The following is a 22823-nucleotide window of genomic DNA, read 5'->3' as shown; positions in this document are numbered from 1 at the left end:
AGAAGATCAGCTCCATGAGGAAAGGAGTTCCTGAATGTTCTGTTCTCTGTTGTATCCTAGTACCTGTGGGCCTGGAATATACTTGGTGCTCAGTAAATATTTGTTGGATGAGTTTGAAAGCGCACATGAGTACATACTCGTGCTTTCATATATAAACATGAAAGCAGGTGGACAGCTGCCGAAGCCAGCATCAGAACTCACCCTGCAGCATCTGAGCATGGACCTCCATCCAAAGCGGACACTGGACGGCTGTGGCACAGAGCACCTGCGTTCCTGGTGCCAGGCTGTGGAGCCCAGAATACCCAGCCCACAGACTGTATGTCATTTGGGGACATTAGGGCTGCTGAAGCCAACAGGGCCATATCCAGCCATGGGGGGCAGTGGAGGTTCAGTGTAGTAACATCCCTATGTAATCTTCTCTCTAACAAAAATGGGTACAGAGTCCCAAATACTACACTCTTTCACGTAATATTGAATATGTCTCATTGACATATGGGCAACTGCCCATTCAATGACTGAATGATTTAATTCCCTTGGCATTTGGTGGCAACGGGGTTGACGTGCAATCCCAGGTAAACCAGGCGTGCACACTAACCCTACTTCACCTTTTCTGCTCTGAGGCCACTGGACTCCAAGATGTGTGCTGTTAGCAAGGCTGACGCCAAAGGTTCAACCTCTGCTGTGCTTCTCTGCTGGCCTGCACCTGCCTTTAGAGCCTCGTGGCAGAGGGCCCAGTGGGTGCCCCCCGCCCCCGCCAGGGCACCTGAGCCAGAGCGCATGGGCCAATCATGGTCATGCACCCTTGCTGGGGGGACAACTCACGGCTACGGGCTGTGGCCAGGAGTCTGAGTTTCCTAACAATAATGCAAAGGAGAGTGGGTTTTAAGACCTTGGGCAAGTCATTTCTCTTCTCTGTGCCCTGGTTTTTCTCAACTTAAAAATGTAAGGCTTGAAAAAAATGATCATGGTGATGAGTACACAACTATGTGATGATATTGTGAGCCATGGATTGTAACCATGTCAAGAATGTTTGCATGTTTGTTTGTTGTTCATAATAAAAATTAAAAAGGAAGCTATTTATCTCCTAGGGGTCTTGTGAAGATAAAACGAAAGACGTGTTGAAAAAAAATATATAGAGCTTGGCCTTTTGGCTATAACATGTGACTCAGTTGTATCAAGTTCAAGCGGCTGAGGGGCTTTAAAGGTTGTTGCTAGAAAGGATCAAGGGAAGATTTTCAAGTATTTGAATGTGGGATGACTGATACATACAGAATAGTTTCGGTCTTTGTTTCTTGTGGTGGTGGGAAGGGTAAATTTTGAGAAGGTGCCGAATATCTGTAATAATCTATATCTGAGACTGTTATAACTCTGCCCTACAGTTGGCACAATAGAATTCCCATTCTATCAGCTGGTCTCATTCCGAAACTTGACAGTATTGATAAAAACCTATAATCCTGGTCCAACATACTCCACAGGATATGGCTGACAGCCCTTTTAAGGAGGTTAGTTTTGTTTATAACCCCATTCTTTTGATTATTCTGAAGATTATGCTTTTACGAAGCACTCTTAAATGTTGCCGATGAGGCATATATATCTGCATTAAGCAAAATATCTGCACATCTATAATAAAATGTGAGGCTACTGGTGCTCTGTTGATACACTAAAGAACACTTTAATAAATAAAAAATATCTAATTAAAAAAAATATATATATATATACATAAGCTTGGGCCAGGTACCTTCCAACTTGAATATTCTATGATAGTGGTCCATTTCTATAAAGTGACCCAAAGCATCATATAACCTATAAAGCAAAGAGAAAAGGCAAGGGCTCCTGGCAACTAAGGGGGTGGGTGGCAATAGGCCCCTTTTGGAGAAAAAAGCAGATGGAGAGGTCCCGTTACCAGGGCCTCTGGAACGCAGGACCATTTACTCTGGGCCGTTCCTCCTGAGAACCCTGCTGCCTGCATTGGCTCTGCTGAAGTACATACTGGGATGCTGCTGGGTGTCTGAAAACTACTGCAGGCCAAAATAATACAAATCTTGGATGCCTAGAGTTTTTGAGCACCATATACAAAATTCTAAGCTGTTTTATTAAGATATGTTCACATACTATACAACCCATCCAAAGTGTACAACCAGTGGTTTGTAGTGTATCTAGAGTTGAGCATTCATCACCACAATCAATTTTAGAGCATTTTCACTGCTCCAAAAGAAAAACCCCATGCCCATTATCAGACACGTCTCACTCCCTCTATCATTCCCCAGCCCTACATGACCACTATTCCAATCCTGTTAGCGCAAACCCTTTTTTTTCCATCTCTCTAAATTTATTTATATTTACATTTTCTATAAATGGAGCAAGACAGTGTATAGTACTTTATGTCTGTTTTCTTCCGCTTAGCATAATGTTGTGGGTTTTTTTTTTGCAATTGAAGAATAATCATATAGTACTATTCACTACAGACCACAGTCTGCTTTAGGTGTATTTTTACCTATATACCACCCTATTGGTAACCCCTGGTAATAGCATCGTACGTTTGTTCTAATTCTTATATTTGTACTATTGACCCCACTCATCGTCCACAGGGTTCACTATGGCAGAGAGTCCCAGGCCTCATCTTCTAGCTTTCCTTCTAGTGACACATATGACCCTAAACTTCCCCTTTCAACCACAGTCACACCCACGTGTCATTGCTGTTAACTACACTCACTCTAATGTGATACGTCATCTCTATCCATTTCCAAACATTTACAATCAACTTTATTACACATCCTGTAATAATTAAGCATCAGTTTCCCATTCTTTGCCCTCATTCTATCTTCTGGTGACCTATAGTCTGGATATAGTCATGAGCATGCTCATTACACATATAGAAATTCAATGAGGAAAGGAAAATTTATTTTCTAGGGAAGCCCTGAGCATCTCCAGCTGCCCCCTTGCAGAGTTATGTGGGCACAGGGGCCTGGCTGGCCTTGAGGATGTGGGCTGAAATGGGATCCTCTACATTCTTTTGAAGTTCTTCCTTCCTTAGGTCTGTGTCTTCTGAGGACAGTACAAAAGCATGCTTTGGGTTCCAGCAGCATTGTGCTGCATTTATATGCATTCCAGGAAATCAAGAACAGAAGTAGTTACTTGAACATTGACTATAATTTTTGTTTTTTCTTTCAAATGAAAATTTTAAAGCTATCTCAGATTTTGGTGCGGCCATTCGGCCCTCTTACATGGTGCACTCCATGTTTCAGAACCTAGCGGCATCTCAGAATTACCTGGGCAGGGGATAGAGGTGGGAGTTTAAAATGCATATGCCCAGGTACAACCCCCAGAGGTTCTGATTTGATGGGTTTGAGCTGGGCCCAGCACTTGCATATTGGAGACAGCTCCTTACGGTTGAATACCACGGGCAAAAATGATGACACCAAAGAAAAAGCTATAGTGAAAAAGCTCACGGAGAACACATACAGATCGACTCTGCACAAGCCCAGCTTTTATCCGTGATCTGTTTGGACACCTCCTAATAGTGGGTTGATTCTACAGGGCAAATAATCCTATTTCTCCAATTGAAAAGTTGCTATAACAACAAAACTCAAGATATTTTTACAAGAAGGAAAATTATTTTAATTTCCCCCTATTATCTTCTACTCCTCCAAATGTGTGTGTAGTTTCATATTTATAATCACAATGTAAGTGCCACTTTAGAAGCACTGCCTTTATGTGTGTGTGCATTGTGCCGTTTCATGGATTTTTAAAAATTGTTATTCTAGTAACATGTTTAACAACCTAAAATTTCCTCTTTTAACCACACAAATATATAATTCAGTGCTGTTAATTACATTCGCAATGTTCTGCTACCATCACCACCATCCATTACCCAAATATTTCTATAGTTCCAAATAGAAACTCTGTGCATTTTAAACATTAACTCCCCACTCCCCACCCCCTCCAATCTCCTGGTACCTATATTCTAGGGTCTGACTCTATGAGTCTGCTTATACCAATTATTTAATATCAGTGAAATCATACAATGTTTGTCTTTTGTGTCTGGCTTATTTCACTCAACATGATGTCTCCAAGGTTCATCCATATTGTTGCATGTATCAGAACTTCACCCCTTTTTAAGGCTGAATAATATTCCACTGTGTTTATGTTCCACATCTTGTTTATCCATTCATCGGTTGATGGACAGTTGACTTGCTTCCATATTTTGTCAATTGTGAATAATGCTGCTATGAAAATAGCTATGAGAATGAATATTTGCTCAATTCTTCTGGATGTATAAGTAGTGGGGTTGCCTGCTCATGGTAATCTATATTTAACTTTCTGAAGAACTGCCTGTTCTAGTTTGCTAGCTGCCGCAATGCAATATACCAGAAACGGAATGGCTTTTAAAAAAGGGGAATTTAATAAATTGCTCGTTTACAGCTCTAAGGCTGAGAAAATGTCCCAATTAAAACAAGTCTATAGAAATGTCCAATCTAAGGCATCCAGAAAAAGATACCTTGGTTCAAGAAGGCTGATGAAGTTCAGGGTTTCTCTCTCAAGTGAGAAGGCACACGGTGAACACAGTCAGGGCTTCTCTCTCATCTGGAAGGGCACATGGCAAACACCGCATCATCTGCTAGCTTCTTCTCCTGGCTTCTTGTTTCATGAAGCTCCCCTGGAGGTATTTTCCTTCTTCATCTCCAAAGGCCACTGCCTGTTGGACTCGGCTTCTTATGGTTAGGTCATTCTCTGCTCTTTCAGAAATCTTTCTCTTAATCTCCCAAAATATTTCCTCTTTTATAGGACTTCAGAAACTAATCAAGACCCACCCAAATGGGTGGAGACACATCTCCTCTAATCCAGTTTAATAACCACTCTTGATTAAATCACATCTCCAGGGAGATGATCTGATTACAGTTTCAAACATACAGTATTGAATAGGGATTATTCTGCCTTTACAAAATGGGATTTTGATTAAAACATGGCTTTTCTAGGGGACATACATCCTTTCAAACCAGCACATCACCAAACCGTCTTCCATGGTGACTGCACCATTTTATGTTCCTATCAGCAATGCTTAAGTGTTCCTATTTCTCCAAGTCCTTTCCAACACCTGTAATTTCTCACTATTTTAACAGTAGCCATTCTTCTGGGTGTGAAATGGTATCTCATTGTGGTTTTAATTTGCATTTCTGTAATGACTAATGATGCTGAGTATCTTTTTACATGTGATTATTGGCTATTTGTGTCTATCTTCTTTGGAGAAATCTTCTTTGGAGACTTATTCAAGTATTTTGCCCTTTTTAAAATTGGATTGTTTGTTCCTGTTGTTGAGGTGAAAGATTTCTTTATGTACTCTGGATATTAAACCCTCATTGGATATGTGGTTTCCAAATATTTTCTCCCATTGTGTAAGCTGTCATTTTACTTTCATTATAAAGTCCTTTGAGGCACAGAAGTTTTTAATTTTGATGAAGACCCGTTTATTTTTTTCTCTTGTTGCTTGTGTTTTGAGTGTAAAGTCTAAGAAACCATTGCCTAACATAAGGTCCTAGAGATGCCTCCCTACATTTTCATCTAGTTTGATAGTTCTAGCTCTTATATTTAGGTCTTTGATCCACTTTGGGTTGATTTTTGTATATGGTGTGAGGTAGGGGCCTTCCTTCTTCTTCTTCTTCTTTTTTTTTTTTTGGTAAATATTCCCAGCATCATTTGTTGAAGAGTCTAACCTTTTTTCCTTCATTATTTTATTTTAATTTTTTATTGTGAAAAATAATACATATACACAAAAGAAAAAAACAAAACAATAATTTCAAGGCACACCACAACAATTAGTTATAGAACAGATTTCAGAGTTTGGTATGGGTTACCATTCCACAATTTTTAAGTTTTTCCTTTTGGCTGCTCCAAGACACTGGAGACTAAAGGAAATATCAATATAATGGTTCAGCAGCCATACTCATTTGTTAAATCCTATCTACTCTGTTATAATGCTACCTTCTCCTTTGATCTTTCTCCCAATCTTCAGGGGTATTTGTGCAACACCCATTCTAACTTTTTAATGTTGGAAAGGGCTGTTGATAATATGGTATAGGGGGATAGAACTAGCTGATATTCTGGAGAGGCTGGCCCCTCCTAGGCCAGATAATTCCTAAAAACTCTCAGGAGGTTTTAGGTTTCTGGAAAGCAATCATAGTGCCTGGAAACTTTGTTGAATCATAGATAATTTTTAGGGTTGTCAGAAATGATTTTGGTTGGGGTTTGGCAAACCATGGAAATAGCAATAGCTACCTAAAATGTGCATAAGAGTAGCCTCCAGAATAGTCTCTGGACTCTGTTTGAATTCTCTCAGCCACTAATACCATATTTGTTACAATTCTTTCCCCCCTTTTGATCAGGAAGGCATTGTCAATCCTATGGTGCCAGGGCCAGGCTCATCCCTGGGGGTAATATCCCACATTGCCAGTGAGAGTTCACTCATGAATGGAGGAAATTAGTCTTTCCCAATTGAGTAGTCTTTGCCCCTTTGTCAAAAATCAATTGGTCACACACACAAAAAATCGGTTGGCCATAAACGTAAGGGTTGAATTCTGAACTCTCAATCTGATTCCACTGTCTATATGTCTGTCCTTGAGTCAGTACCATGATGTTTTTATTACTGTGGCTCTGTAATAAGTTTTAAGATTGGGAAGTGTGGGTCTTCTAACTTCTCACAATGGCTTTGCCTATTTGAAGCCACTTACCCATCCATATGAATTTTGTGATTGGCTTTTCCATTTCTGCAAAGAAGGCTGTTGGAATTTTGATTGGGATTGCATTGAATGTATAAGTCACTTTAAGTAGAATTGACATCTTAATGATATTTAGTCTTCCAATCTATGAACATAGAATGCTCTTCCATTCACTTAGGCCTTCTTTGATTTCTTTTAGCAATGTTTTGTAGTTTTCTGTGTACAATTCCTTTACATCCTTGGTTACATTTATTCCTAAATATTTTATTTTTTTAGTTGCTATTGTCATGGAATTTTTTTTATTTCTTCTGCTGATGGAGCACTTCCTTTTAATTTAAGGTTTATCAGAAATACTTTTGATGTGTCTGCAGTCTTTATAGTTTTGATTTTTAGTGATTGTTTTAGTTTGCTAAAGTTGCCAAAATGTAATATACCAGAAATAGGTTGGCTTTTACAATGGGGATTTATTAACTTACACATTCACATTTCTAAGTCTGTGAAAATGTCTGAATCAAGGCATCACTAGGCAATGCTTTTTCCCCAAAGAAAGGAAGCTGGCAATCCAGGGCTCCTCAGTCACATGGCTGGCATCTGCTGGTCTTTCTTTCCTGGGTTTCATTGCTTCAGCCTCTACCTTTTCTCTCCTAGCTTCTCTGTGTGCTTCTGTGAATTTCATCTCTTATAAAGAAAGAGGATTAAGAGCCACATGGGGCATACCTTAACCGAAATAACCTAATCAAAAGGTCCCAGCCACAATAGGTCTACACCCACAGGAATGATTAGCTTTAAGAACATCATCTTTTCTGAGGCCCATAACAGCTTTAAACCATCACAGTGATCACATGCATGACATCTTATTGATGCACTACACTTTCCTAAATCATTTTCCTCTCACACAAAACAACTTAGGTTGCTTCCAGATTTTGGCCGCTATAGACAGCCTTGTACTAAACACCTTTGTACATCTAGATTTTTGCTCCTGTGGAATTTAGTTCCTTTGGATAAATTTCCAGGAATACAATTGCTAGATCCAAATAAGAGAACATCTGTGTGATAACTGTTACATATTACAAAGAATGCAATTTTAAAATACTATGGAGATATATGTGTAGGCATCAGAAAACAGATCTTGTTAAACTACCAGGCCCCCATAGTTTGGAGGTTGAGTCCACTTTAGTGGAAGGGGAGTCTCAGAGACATCTCTGTTTGAAGGCAAAATACAGATTTCCATGAAAACCAGAAGTTAACCAAGTTTTAGTCAGTCATTGCAAATATAAGTCAATGGAACTTATGTACTTTCCATAAATCTTTTGGAGGAGTATCATTACTATTTCAGCTTAGCCAAATAAGACTGTAGATACACAGATTCATTTTGATTGTTATTCTCAGCACTATATATCACTGTATTCCTCATGAGAGCTTCAAGAAAAGAGAAATAACTACTCGCTTGTGTGTCAATTGGAATCTAAAATTAAATTACATTCATTATGCATAGTAGGCTCTCAAAAATATTTTCTGAATGAATGATTTATAATCATCTGTTCTTCACCTTTGTAAGTGTTTAATGCATAATTATTTGACGAAGTTAATAAAAGGCACAAGACCTTCAGCATTAAAAATTAAATTAAAGATAATTTAAGTACAAGATATATCACTTTAAAAAATAACAAAATGCTATTATAACCCATGATCATTTTACCACATATAATTTCCTTCTCTTCATTGCTTAACAATTTATATATAATTAGTATAGTACAATTTAATACAATATAATGTATTGTATTCAATGAATATAGCATAATATCAGGTTAATAATTGCCCCCAAATTTGGAAACTATTTCTCAATCTCCCCAAATATGCCTCTGTTTCCAAGCTCTCTGTGTGGTATGCATTGACTTTTTTCGCCTACAGTTTGAACTCTAAATTGATGATGAAAATAGGCTTGCAGTAGGAGCCAAACTGTCTTTTCTTTTGAAGTTTAAATTATTTCAGTCTTTTGAATTTGAGAAATCAAAAATTTATAATCTATTCCAAAATATAAAACCGTTCAGCTATTTGGTTCTTACAATGTGCATATTTTCATAAACACCTGCCTGAAATCTCGCATTCTGGGATCTTGAAGGCATTTTTCTTTATGAAGGAAAAGGTGGGTGGTGAAGGAATCAACTTACAATACCTAAAGGAACAATAACATCTTGGCTGAAGAGGGAAACTATGAGACAGTGGGCAAGGCCCTGCATAGGGAGGTGGGAGCCTGGGGTCTGAACCGCCTGGACTCTGGTGACCAGCTCTGTGTAACCCTCTGGAGCGCCTCTCTGGCCTCACCAATTCACTTTCCTTGCTCCATACTTACCCTATACGATACTGAATTCTTCGGCATTCTCTGACCATGCCAGGCTTTTGCAAAAGCTCATGACCTTACACATATTGTTCCTTCTACCTGGACGGACCTTGGCCACCTACTGTTTCTGGGAAATTTCCAATCATCCTTCACAACTCAGTTCAACTGTCAGTTCCGCGTTAACTCTTCCCTAACTGCCAGCAACCTTTCCTGCTCCTCGAAAAAAAAATCAGGGGCCTGGACACGGGGAAAACATACTCGCTCATTTCTTTCTTCAAAAGTACTAGGCACATTTAGTCACTTATTCGAATGTTTTATTGACTGCTTACTGTTCTAGATGCTGGGAAACATCCAGTGGTGAACAAAACAGACAAGGGCATTTAGTGTAATGGGAATAAACAAGCAATGAACTAAATAAGTAAATTATTTATATAATATGTTAGAAGCTGAGAAGTGCTTACAGGAGGTGCCAGGATAGAGTGTATGTGAAAGAGGAGGTGCTTACAAATTGAAGTAGGGTACTCAGGAAAGAACCCAGGGAGGTGACATTTGAGCAAAGATTTGAAAGAAGTGAGGAGTGATGGAGGAGTTCAGGCAGAATTCCAAATGTGATGGTCCAGAAGTAGGAGCTTGCCTATAAAATTTGAGGAGCAGTAAGGAAACCCTTGGAGCAGAGAGCAGAGAGCAGAGAAGCAGAGACCAGATCAGAAGGGTAACAGGGTAGAGACTGGACGCCCACATCTTACTGTCTTCCACAATGGCTACACCCTTTTACATTCCCACCAGCAGTGAATGATTGTTCTTATTTGTCCATATTCTCTCCAAAACTTGTAGTTTTCTGCTTTTCAAATAGTGGCCATCTCAGTAGGTGTGCAATAATTTTTTTTTTTAAACTGGGTTGCTTGCTTGTTTACAATTGACTTGTAAGTCTGCTTTATATATTCTGAATATTAAAGCCTTATCAGATATGTGATTTCCAAATATTTTCTCCCATCGGGTAGGTTGTCTTTTCACATTCTTGATCTTAATGCACTCAAGTTTTTAATTCTGAGGAAATCCCATTTATCTATCTTTTCTTTCATTGCTTGTGCTTTGGGTGTAAAGTCTAATAACTTTTTGCCTACCACAGGATCTTGAAGATGCTTCGGTACATTTTCTACAAGGAGTTTTATGGTATTGGCTCTTATATTTAGGAATTTGATCCATTTTAAGTTAATTTTTGTACATGGGCCCTCTTTCGTTCGTTTGCGTATGTATACATGCTTCTCCCAGCACCATTTGTTGAAGAGACTATTTGGCAGCCTTGTCAAGTATCAACTGGCCATAGATGTGAGGATCTATTTCTGAACACCCAATTTAATTCCATTTGTCAGTATGTCAATCTTTATGCCAGTACCAAATTGTTTTTTTGTTTGTTTGTTTGTTTTTGCATGGGCAGGCACTGGGAATTGAACCCGGGTCTCCAGCATGGCAGGTTAGGATTCTGCCACTGAGCCAGCATGGTACCACCCAGTACCATATTGTTTTAAAACTACAGCTTTGTTGTATGCTTTAAAGTCAGAAAGTGTAAGTCACCCAGCTTTGCTCTTCTATTTCAAGTTGCATTTGGCTATTTAGGTCCCCTTACCCTTCCAAATAAATGTGATGATTGGCTTTTCCTTTTTTAAAAATAGGCTCTTAGAATTTTGATTGGGATTGCTTTGAATCTGTAAATCAATTTGGGTAGAATTGGCCTCTTAACAATATTTAGTCTTCTTATCTATGAACATGGACTGTCTTTCCATCTATTTAGGTTTTTATGCATTTTAGCAATGTTTTCTGTGTATAAGTCCTTTAAATCCTTGAGCAAATTTCATCTGGATTTTTTTAGTTGCTCTTGTAAATGGATTTTTTTTCTTGATTTCCTTGTAAAATTTTTTGACACTAGTGATTTTTGTGGGCTGATCTTGTATCCGCTAGTGATTTTTGTGGACTGATCTTGTATCCCACCACTTTGCTAAATGTTTATAAGCTGTAGTAGCTTTGTCGTAGATTTTTCGAAACTTTATGTATACAAAATCATAACATCTGCAAATAGTGAAATTTTTATTTCTTCCTTTCCAATTTGAATGCCTTTTATTTCTTTTTCTTGCCTAACTTCTCTGGCTAGAAATTCTAGTAAAATGTTGCATAACAGTGGTGACAGTGGCATCCTTATCTTGACTCAGATCCTGGAGGGGAAGTTCTCAGTCATTCATCATTGAGTATGATGTTAGCTGTGGGTTTTTCATATATGCCCTTTATAAAGTTGAAGAACTATTCCTATTTTTCAAAATGTTTTTATCCAGAAAGGATGCTGGATTTTGTCAAATGCTTTTTCTGCATCAATTGAGATGATAATGTGCTTTTTTACCACTTCATCATGGTGTATAATTCTTTCAATGTGCTGCTGGATTTGATTTATTTTGTTGGGGATTTTTGCATCTATATTTATTAGGAAAATTGGTCTGTAATTGGCTTTTCTGGTGGAATCTTTATCTGGCTTTCCTTTTAGGGTGATATTGACCCCACAGAATAAGTTAGGTTGTATTCATTCCTCTTCAATTTTTTTGAAGAGTATGAGAAAAATTGGTATTAATTCTTGGAATGACTTGTAGAATTCACCTGTGAAGCCCTCTGATCCTGGGTTTTTCTTTGTTGGGAGGTTTTCAATGAGTGATTCAGTCTCTTCACTTGTAATTGGTTTATCGAAGTCTTCTATTTCTTCTAGACTCGGTGTATGCAGTTCATGTGTTCCCAGGAATTTGTCCATTTTCATCTAAGTTATCTAATTTGTTAGCATAAAATTGTTCATAGTATCTTCTTATAATCCTTTTTTGTTTCTGTGGGGTCAGTAGTAATGTCCCTCCTCTCATTTCTGGCTTTATTTATTTGCATCTTTTTTTCTTTGCCAATTTAGCTAAGGGTTTGTCAATTTTATTAATCTTCTCAAAAATCAACTTTTTGTTTAGTTAATTCTCTCCATTGTTTTTCTATTCTCCACTTTATTTATTTTTGCTCAAATCTTTGTTATTTCTTTCCTTATGCTTGCTTTGGGATTAGTTTGCTGTTCTTTTCTAGTTCCACCAGATGTGCAATTAGGTCTCTGATTTTAGTTCTTTCTTCTTTTTTACTGTTGGTATTTAGGGCTATAAACTTCCCTCTCAGCACTGACTTTGTTGTATCACATAAGTTTTGATATGTTGTGCTTTCATTTTCATTTTATATTTACTGATTTTTACTTGCAGTTTTTCTTTGACCCACTGATTATTTAAGAGTATGTTGTTTAACATCCATATATTTGTGGGTTCTCTGCCTATTATTGATTTCCAGCTTCATTCCATTATGATCAGAGAGAGTGCTTCATATAATTTCAATCTTTTAAAATTTATTGAAATTTGTTTTATGATCCAACATGTGATCTGTCCTACAGAATGATCCATGAGCAATTGAGAAGAATGTATATCTTGCTGTTTTAGGGGTGCAATGTTCTATATATGTCTGTTATGTCTTGTTCATTTATCATATTATTCAAGTTTTCTGTTTCCTTATTGATCCTCCATCTAGGTGTTCTATCTATTGATAAGAGTGGTGTACTGAATTTTTCTGCTATTATTGTAGGGACATCTATTTCTCCTTTTAGTTTTGCCAGTGTTTGCCTCATATATTTTGGGGCACCCTGGCTTGGTGCCTAAATATTGATGATTGCTATTTCTTCTTCTTGGTAGATTGTTCCTTTTATTAATACATAATATCCTTCTTTGTCTCTTATAACAGTTTTGCATTTGAAGTCTATTTTGTCTGATGTTAGTATTTTGGCTACCCCAACTCTTTTTGGGTACCGTTTGCATGGAATATCTTTTTCCAATATTTCATTTTCAACTTATTTGTGTCTTTGTGTCTAAGGTGAGTCTCTTGTAAACAGCATATAATTGGATCATAGATTTTTATTCATTCTGCCAATCTGTGTCTTTTGATTATGAGTTTAATCCATTAACATTCAATATTATTAATGTAAAGGCAGTTCTCAGTAATTTTTGTTGCAAAAGGAAGACAATACACCACAGAAACTTTATGGAAGATCTGGGGAAAAAGTGTTATTTACAATAAATGATGAAATAGCTTGTCTTTGGCAATATTACATACAAAGGATACAGAATGCCAGTACGCATGCCTCCAAAGCAACTCCATTGAGTGCCCAAAGTTTGGCTGATTGTGCCTGCCCCCATACTGCTTCTTTAGGTAACACAAATGCAACCGAACATTGGTAGCTTTCTCTTTTATCACTCTCCCCTTCTATTCAAGGTATTGGCAGTTTCATACAGAAAATACAGGAAACAAATTGGTTTCTGGAAAATTATTACTCTAGGAAATCAATTTGGCGATGTGGACCTATTGCCTAGCACAGACCAGGCAATCCTAGGCATCGATATAAACCTCTTAGTTTAGTGATTGCTTTATCACTGCATTGTTTTTGTTTCTTTTCCTTCTGTAAAACAAAACAAAAGCTCAGGAAATGTTACAGAATCAGAGGATTAAAAAAATGCACAAGAGTAATAATGCTTTCCAGACACACAGAGATACTTTTATTTTCCTCCACATTTTCACCATGGCAGTAGAAGTAGTGAGTATGAATGAACCAGCATGAAACTGGTTACTGGATCAGCTATGAGCTTAGATGACTTCAACAGAATACTCAAGAAAGGCTTAATGCTAAAACATATGAAGGTGTGCTAGGGTTCATCTAAAAAACAATAGGGTTGGGGAACTCAGGCCATAGTCATGAAAGCATGAAATACAATTTTGAGGTTTGATAGGTTCACCATATCGAAGTCTTTGAAACTCCCTCATTTTATTTTTATATTTTCTTATTTCATTTATTTTTTATGTCGCTCCCCCATTTTGAATGACAGTTTATATGGATAAAGAATTCTGGCTGGCTGTTTCTCTCTTCCAGTACCTTAAATATATCATACTACTATCTTCTTCCATGGTTTCTGATGAGAAATTGGCACTTAGTCTTATTGCAGTTGTCTTGTAGGTAATGATTCCATTGTATATGACAAATCACTTTTATCAATGCATAGTGTCTTTCTTTGTCCCTTGTAACAGTTTTTGAGTTGATTTCTATTTTATTGGCTTTTAGTATAGTTTAGTATTTAGTATAACTACCCGAGTTCTCTTTTGGTTCCTGCTTGCATGAAATATTTTATTCTCATTCTTCCACTTTCAACCTGTTTGTGTTTTCAATTTAAGATGAATATCTGGTAATACCATATTGTTGGGTCATGACTTTTAATCTTTTCTACCAGTCTTTGCCTTTTGACTGGTCAGTTTATTCCATTTATATAAAGTTACTACTGAGATGCAGTGCTTACTTCTGTCATTTTGCTATTTAATTTTTATAAGTCATCCTTTTTTGTGTCTCTCATTTCTTCCATTAGTGCCTATTATTGCATTTAACTGATCTTCTCTAGTGAACCATTTAAAAATCCCTTTATCCCTTTGTACATATATATCCAACATTTTATTTTTTATTACCATGGGGCTTAAATTTAACATCTTACTCTATAACAATCTTGTGTCATTGGATACTAAATTAGCTTCAATAGCATACACAAACTATGTTTGAATGCCACTCTGTCTCCCCACCTTTATATTGCTATTGTCACAAATTACATCTTTAGACATTGTGAGTCTAAAATACTAGATTTACCACTGCTTTTTATGCACTGGTATTTTAGATCTTGTAAGAAGTAAAAAGTGATGTTGTAAACCTAAACAATAGTATTGGCATTTATATTTACCCATGTAGTTACCTTTACCTGATATTTTTACTTCTCCATGCAGTTTTGATCTACTTCCTAGTGTTCTTCCTTCTGACCTGAAGAACTCAAAGAGATCCATACCAAGGCACATTAAAATAAAACTGTCAAGTGCCAAAGACAAAGAGAGAATATGGAAAGCATCAAGAGAGAAACAATATGTTGTGAATATGGAAGAAGTCATGCAGTTTTTTTTGTAGTTCATCGAGATTCATGAATGTGTACATTTATGTCCTTCATTAAATTTGCTTATATTATCATTATTTCTTTGAATACTCTTTCTGCCCCTTTTTCTTTCTTCTCCTTCTGGCATTTCCATAATGTATATTTTCATATACTTGATAGTATTCCACAAGTCTCCTAGGCTCTACTCTCTTTTCTTCATTCTTTTCTCTTTCTTTGCATTTAACTGATCTTCTCTAGTACCATTTAAAAATCCCTTCTATCCTTTTGTACTTACATTTCTGACATTTTTTTTTTTATTACCATGGGCCTTAAATTTAATATCTTACTCTATAACAATCTTGTGTCATTGGATACTAAATTAGCTTCAATAGCATACACAAACTATGTTTGAATGCCGCTCTGTCTCCCCACCTTTACGTTGTTATTTTCACAAATTACATCTTCAGACATTGTGAGTCCAAGATACTAGATTTATCACTGCTTTTTATGCATTGGCATTTTAGATCTTGTACGAAGATCTAAATACCACAGACAGAATACTTTGAATTCTCTTGTCTTCAAGTTCACTGATTGTTTCTTTTCATAGTTCCAATCTGCTGTTGAACCACTCAGGGGAAATTTAAATTTCCGTTATACTGATGTTCAATTCCAGCATTTGGTTCCTTTTTATGATTTCTATGTCCTTATTGAAATTTTCATTTTGTTCATGTATTGTTTTCCTGATATCCTTGCTCTTTGTCCATGTTTTCCTTTACCTCTTTAGGCATATTTAAGATTATTTGTTCAAATGTCTTTATCGATCCAAAGTTGGTCTCCTTTTTTGATGGTTCCTGATTTGTATCTTGCTCCTTGGATAGTTCATCATTTCTTGTTTCTTTGTACATTTTGTACTCTTTTCTGCACATTGGATATTTTGATATTTTAATATGTCAACTCTGGAATTTAGTCCCTGAGCTGTCTTTTCCTTAAAGATAGATTTTCCATCTAGTGTCATGATAGAGATTTGCTTGAATTCCATGAAGTAAGAACAAAACATCATTCAGCTTTGCAAATTAGCTGAGTATCAGGGAGCTCTCCTTTAGAGTCCAGACATCCTAATAAAGAACCTGATGAACAGCCTGACGTGAAAGCATAGCTCCTCTTTGCTCTTTGCTGAGTATACATTTTTTTTAATGAGTTAGGTTTATTGAATTTAGAGATGCACCAACTCATAATGGTAATAGCAAATAAAAACAGAAACAAAAATTATAAAGCATGAGAATAAAACTAAATGTAAAGATGACTTTCTTTAGTCTTATGATTGATAAATGGGACATTAAATTAGAACAGATGGATTTGTTTAGGGCGTTTGAGTGTGCTCCTGGTTAACTGGCAGGCAGCCCTGGATAACCTGAGAGAATATATTTCTACCCAACATGGTTATGAGATTACTTAAAAGTCTTTATTTTATTCCATAATTGAAAATTAGCAGGGAGCCAGTGCCTCAATTGTTAATGGCCTCAGGTTTGGTTATTTACAAAGAGAAATACAAATGTATCATGAAGTTATTCTTTAAGATCAACTTTGGGGGACACTAGCAGCGAGCCAAGACATTTCCTATATATGGATACACGTGCAGCCAAATTAACCCACAGGTAGTGGGATCCTTTCTAGTTTCCCACTTTTGGTATAAACAAGCCCATGACAGTGTCTAAATAGATGTTAACACTGGACATTTGAGTCTATGGCACCTTAAGCTGTTAATGTCCGTTCCCAAACATTATTCCATTCAAACATTTTTCTGTGACTAAGGTAGGATATGTCATGGAAAAAAAACACAATGATTTTTCTTATAGCATTGTTGTTATAACTAATTATAACAACTAATAATCACACAGTCAATTGTATGCAGGTCAATTATTTAAATTTAATCAGTTCTTATAAAACTTACCAATTAATTAGTAAAAGTTGACTTATTTTAATAGTCTTAAATATTGGGCACTATTTAAATAAGGCATTCTTAAAAAAAAGCAATCTTATAACAGTTCATAGTAATTTACGAGTGGATGGTATACATTTAGATACAGAGGTAGAAGTTCACTTTTACAATGTTTTACTAAAACACATATCCAAATTCAAGGCACAGAATAGTTTGTGTTACAAAAAAATACTGAAAATGTCATTTGCTATTCTACAATGTGAATAAAACTTTCAAAAGAATGTTTACACCTTCCATTACATACTCTATAGAATAAGATTCCCCCCCCCTCAATTTTCATCGTTGGCACAAAAATGGGGACTTTTCTATGTAGAAGTTCCCATTTTTAAGAAACTGTTTCTTTGCAGAGCTGTTATATATTCTAGATAAAGAGTCCATACAAAAAAATGAAACAGCAGCTTCCTGAAGAAAGGGTACTCTCTGAATGCAGCAAAATTCATAGGTAGAAAATGTATGGTGTTTTGGGGAAAGTAGGTCCCCAGAGTGATAGATATTTAATGAAATATTTCAAAGATAAAATTAAAAATTCAGCTAATTCTTTAGCTCTTCTGACTTTAAGAAGAGAGTCGATCACCTTCACCCAAACACCAATTACTTCAAATTGATGGAGATTACAAAATTATTTTTTAAAAGAGCTGAGCAAACATCATGAAAAAGCCACACAGGCTTTGCAAAACTGAAACTCGGAAAACATGAATAAATATAGCAAAGATGTCAATTGGCTAGAGTTTAATTACAAGAATTAATAAACTCTATAGGAACTAAGAAAAATCATACATATGAAACATACTGTAGTTATTATCTCTAGACTTTCTGCTCACTAACAGAAAGAATAATGGTAGTCTGAAGATAACACACAGTGCATGTGCAAAGATATGACTGGTTTTAGGACCCCATGGGCAACCATCTAAGCTCATGTTGGCTGATCACATTTTCAAACACTCTAAGTCCATTAATTTTATCCTTTATCATTTTTTTAATTTGATTTAAAAAAAAGTCAACATGGGTTCAGAATCGAGAGAATGTCAGTAATGCTGATGTACACTGGATTGAGACATTTCTTCTTTCTTTTTTTCACATGGGCAGGCACTGGGAATCGAACCCAAGTCTCCAGCATGATAGGTGAGAATTCTGCCATTGAGCCACTGTCGCACCGCTCTGGATTGGAACATTTTGATCCTCTTCTGAAACAAATGATATTCCGCACAAAAAGATTCTAGATTCTGGGTTTTTGTTTGTTTGTTTTTTGCTTCATTATTACTTGTGCCTTGTTTTCTTTGAGCAAAGAAAGGGATACATAGTCTTATCCGCTCCTAGGAACCCATACGTGCAAACAGCTGCTTCAAAAAAGGGCAAACCAACGTCGTTTTCATTCCATCCTTTTTAGCAGCCTTTAGCTCATGGCTCAGGGATTCATGAAAACCCACCACTCCGAATTTACTAGCATAGCAATCCTCAACTCCAGCAGTACTGAACAATCCCAAGGAACTTGCAACTGTTGCGATATGACCATGATTGATCTGCTGAACATGAGTTTTGTCCTGGGTATGCACTCATGCCCTTTGGATTGGCTCCTCTTCCTACTGGGAAATAATCTTTCTTCCTAGATCAGGGTCCTTTATTATATGCCTTAAACTGGTAATCCTCTGCTCTAAGCTTCTACGATTTGATTGTTTCTTATGCAGATTTAACTGCCCTACAAGCTGCATCTGGGTGCAAGGTAAGTTCTGGGACAGTAAGTCAGAAAGAAGTGCCCTGGTTCATTCCTTCAGGCTGCCACCAGACATGCTGCACAGACATGCATGCATACTGGAATGTGCGCAGGAGCTACCCTGCTACTTTTGGAGCCAAAGTACTTGGGCTGGCTCTGCACTGAGCCAGGGAGTTTTAGGGGAGGACCCAGTAATGGTACCTACCACAGGTTTTATTTTTCTTGATGCAGCACTCACCCAGTTAGCGCAGTGCTTTAGCTATTTTCTAGAACTCTGAGAAAGGTGGTTTTGTTAGTCTTTGTTTAATGTTTACAAATTCTTTGGAGGGCCAGAATCCTGCAGTATCTCACTCTACCATCTAGGGGACATCCTGAGTTACATTTCCAAAATTCTCCACGTTTTTTGTGTAAGTTGGACTGTGATAGAACAAAGTAATACTCCAGATAAGAGATGACGGTGGCTGGTCCAGATAAGAGATGAGCAGCACTGTAGCAGGGGGAGGTGGTGAGAAGTGGTAAGATTCTGGATCTACTTTGAGGGTAGAGCCAAAAGGATATCCTGATGGATTAAATGCAGGATGTGAGAGTAAGAGACATCAAAAAATGACTCTCAGGTTTCTTACTTGAGCAAATGTAAAGATCAAGCAATGAATGAATTGAAATGGTGAAAGTTGTGGAAGGAGCATATTTAGTGGGGAAGATTAGGAATTTTGTTTTGAACAGGAATTGGAGACGCTTATTAGGCCTTAAAGGGGACATGTCTGGTTGTCAGCTGGATAAATAAGTTTAGAGTTTGGGAGAGAAATCTGTTGGAGACAAAAGTGTTGGAGTCATCAACATACAATTCACATTTAAAGCCATGACACTGAATGAGCTCATTAAGGGAGTGGTTGTTGAAAGAGAAAACAAGAGGTCCAAGGCCTGAGTCCCCGGGTACTCCAACGCTATGTGGCTACGCAAACTGGTCTGCTACAGCTTGCTCACATTGTATTGTTCTTGTTTGTGCTTGTCTTACACTTTCATTAAACAGTGACTTCCTTGATAGAAAGGAATAGATCTTGGTCATTTTTCAAACAGCTTTACTTGAGGAATGATTTATATACCCAATTTATGTGTTAACACAATTGTTTTTAATTCTTACTTTCTTTTGTATGTTCAATGCCTAACACATTGACAGGTATATGACAAGCACTTAATAAGTGTTTTTAGACTGGGTGTTGAAATTTTAAGTGAATAAATAAATGAGTGAATACATATGATCTTTGATCAGTGTTTATGTCTTGGACATTTTGTATACAAAATGAAGGGGCAGACAAGAAAATATTTTCGTTCTCCTTAAGTTTTTAAATTTAAAGTTTCTGATTGTTTGCTTCAGAAGCAAGAAATAAACTTCAGGGAACTGCTCAGTTTTTTCCTAGGTTTTATGATGGTATAAAAACATTAAATGTTTTAGGAAAATGTTCAGTCCATTGAGAAATTGGTCTTGATCATGTGTCAGGTTTTAACTATTGAGAGTGATGCTTGAAATTAAATAACTGACCAAAAAGCAGGTAAAGTTTAGCAAATGGTGATCTAGTATGGTTTATCATACATATATAAAACAAAAGCACAAAGAATGGTTGATATGTTAAATAAAACTATATTGTTAGAAGTTTCCTGAAGTTCATGAAGTAATTCATTGTGAACTCTGGGTTGATTGTGATAAATTAATGATGTATATGGTAATCCCTGAGGCAAATAGTACAGAAACAATTCCAAGAAATATAGCTATAAAACCAATGTAGGAATTAAAATATAATGCTAAGGAAGAGAGAACAGAGACAAAGTTTCAGTGGCTGAGAGATTTCAAACAGTCGAGAGGTTTTCCTGGAGGTTATTTTTACACATTATATAGATATCCCTTTTTAGTTTAAGGTATATTGGAGAGGCTGGAGGGAAGTACCTAAAACTGTTGAGCTGTGTTCCAGTAGTCTTGCTTATTGAAAACGATTATATAATTTAGCTTTTACAGTGTGACCATGTGATTGTGAAAACCTTTGTGTCTGATGCTCCTTTTATCCAGGGTATAGACAGATGAATAAAAAAAATAAGGATAAAAAAATAAATAATGGGGGGATAAAGGGTAAAAAATTGGGTAGATTGAAATACTGGTGGTCAATGAGAAGTGTAAGGGATATGGGATGTATGAGTTTTTTCTTTTTTATTTCTTTTTCTGGAGTAATGCAAATGTTCTAAAAATGAACATGGTGATGAACACACAACTATGTGATGATATTGTGAGTCACTGATTGTACACCATGTATGGACTGTATGTGTATGAAGATTTCTCAATAAAAATTTTAAAAAAAGACCACAGGTTATCAGAGATAGAAAGAAGGTAGAGATTGGACATTTGATGCTGAAGGAATACAGAATGTTCAACAGGAATGATTGTAAAGACCCAGAAATGGATAGCACAATACTTCCTGATAGTAGCACAGTATTTTAGGTACAGTGAATGAAGCTGAGAGTGAGTTTGATTGAGGGAGGAGAACTGGGGGCATGTATGACACCAGAAGGAAAGATAGAGGATAAAGACTGAAAAGGTATAACTTAGGAACGCCTAGCATGGACAATGATGTGACAAAATATACAAATACAAGAATGTTTTTGCATGAAGGAGAACAAATGAATGTCAACATTCCAAGGTGTTGAAAATGGGATGGTATACAGAAAAAAATATAATCAATGCCAGCCAGGGTCTATAGTCAACAGTAACACTGTAATATACTTCCACTGAGTGCAACAAAGGCATTATGCCAAAGCTAAACGTCAGTAAGAGGGGGTGTGGGGGAGAGGCATGGGAGTCTTTCTGGAAGGAAAGGAAATGGCCTCATACAGATTGTGGTTGTGAAAGCATGGCTGTGTGATTATACAGGGAACCACTGATTCTTTCTACTTAGGTTAGATTGTATGATCTGTGAATACAACTGTTTATAAATGAAAAAAAAAGAACACCTAGGGCTCTAATTGAGACTGTATAAAAGTTTCATGCACTAAATTTATTTTCCTGAAATCTATAACCTCCAGAGGGTTCCTAGGCCAGATAAATCCTGAAACCCAGAGGGACCAGCCTCTCTAAGATTATCAACTAATTATATACCTCAATCCCTTATTGTCTACTCCCCTTATCAACAGGAAAAAGTAAAAATGGACACTGCCCAAAGATCCCTATAGATTAGGAAAAGTATCAAGAGAAAAGGAGGAGTTATAAACAGAGAAAATAGAATTTAACAAATGAATACGACTGCTGAATCACTATATTGATATTCCTTCTAGCTTTTTCTTTCTCTTCTTTGTATATATGTTATATTTGATAATAAAAATTTTTTTTTAATGTAATGATAAAAATAGTTTACTAACAAAAAAGAAAGTAGGAGAAAAGGAGCAAAGTAGTAAAAACAAGTGAGACAAACAGAAAACAAATAGCAAAATGGTTAACAAAAATCCAACCACATGAACAATTCCAGTTGCTTTAAATTTACCAAACATTCTAATCAAATTTGCCAAACATAAAAGTGAGATCATTAGAAGTCTAAAAAATCATGACCCATGATTTGCTGGCAACAAAAGACACACTTTAAATACAGAAATAAAAACAGATAAAAGTATGAAAAATGATTTATCTGGTAAACAGTAAGCATAAGACTGTATTAATAATAGATAAAATGCAAGGGGTGTTTTGCCAGAGGCAAAGAGGTGTAGAGCTTCAAAATACACAGGGCAAAAACTGACAGAATGAAAACTTAGAATGCATAAGCTGTAAAGATATAAGGTTAATATTCAAAAGTTAGTTGTATTTCTATACAGTGAAATGAGCAATGAACAATTGGAAAATGAAATAAAAGCTTCTGTTTATAATAGCATCAAAAAACATGAAATACTTATGGAATATTAAATACATGCAAATGTATACACCAAAAAATACCAAATATTTCTGAGAGAAATTAAAGAATGCTTAAATAAATGGCAAGATATATCATGATCATGGAATAGAGACTTCATATTGTTA

The 22823-nt window shown here is 36.5% G+C and overlaps 1 protein-coding gene across 7 annotated transcripts in view; it reads right to left on the bottom strand.

Moving 5' to 3' along the window:
- Nucleotides 1–15998: 15998 nt before the first annotated feature.
- LOC143681257 (uncharacterized) overlaps nucleotides 15999–22823 on the bottom strand; it is a 57214-nt gene continuing 50389 nt past the window's right edge. For 3 of the 7 annotated variants that reach the window (XM_077158120.1, XM_077158119.1, XM_077158121.1), the window contains one exon: nucleotides 15999–18245. In XM_077158120.1, coding sequence (XP_077014235.1) covers nucleotides 18059–18245 — 187 coding nt within the window. In that variant the 3' untranslated portion in view covers nucleotides 15999–18058. Of the gene's footprint in view, nucleotides 19810–22823 lie in introns of all 7 variants that reach the window. The other 4 variants (XR_013174497.1, XR_013174496.1, XR_013174494.1 and 1 more) reach the window with 3 other exon arrangements.

This window comes from Tamandua tetradactyla, chromosome 4 (genome assembly GCF_023851605.1).
Source record: "Tamandua tetradactyla isolate mTamTet1 chromosome 4, mTamTet1.pri, whole genome shotgun sequence".
NCBI classification, from domain to species: Eukaryota; Metazoa; Chordata; class Mammalia; order Pilosa; family Myrmecophagidae; genus Tamandua; species Tamandua tetradactyla.
The sequence above is the reverse complement of the archived record's forward strand: the minus strand, read 5'-3'. Positions and strand labels throughout refer to the sequence as shown.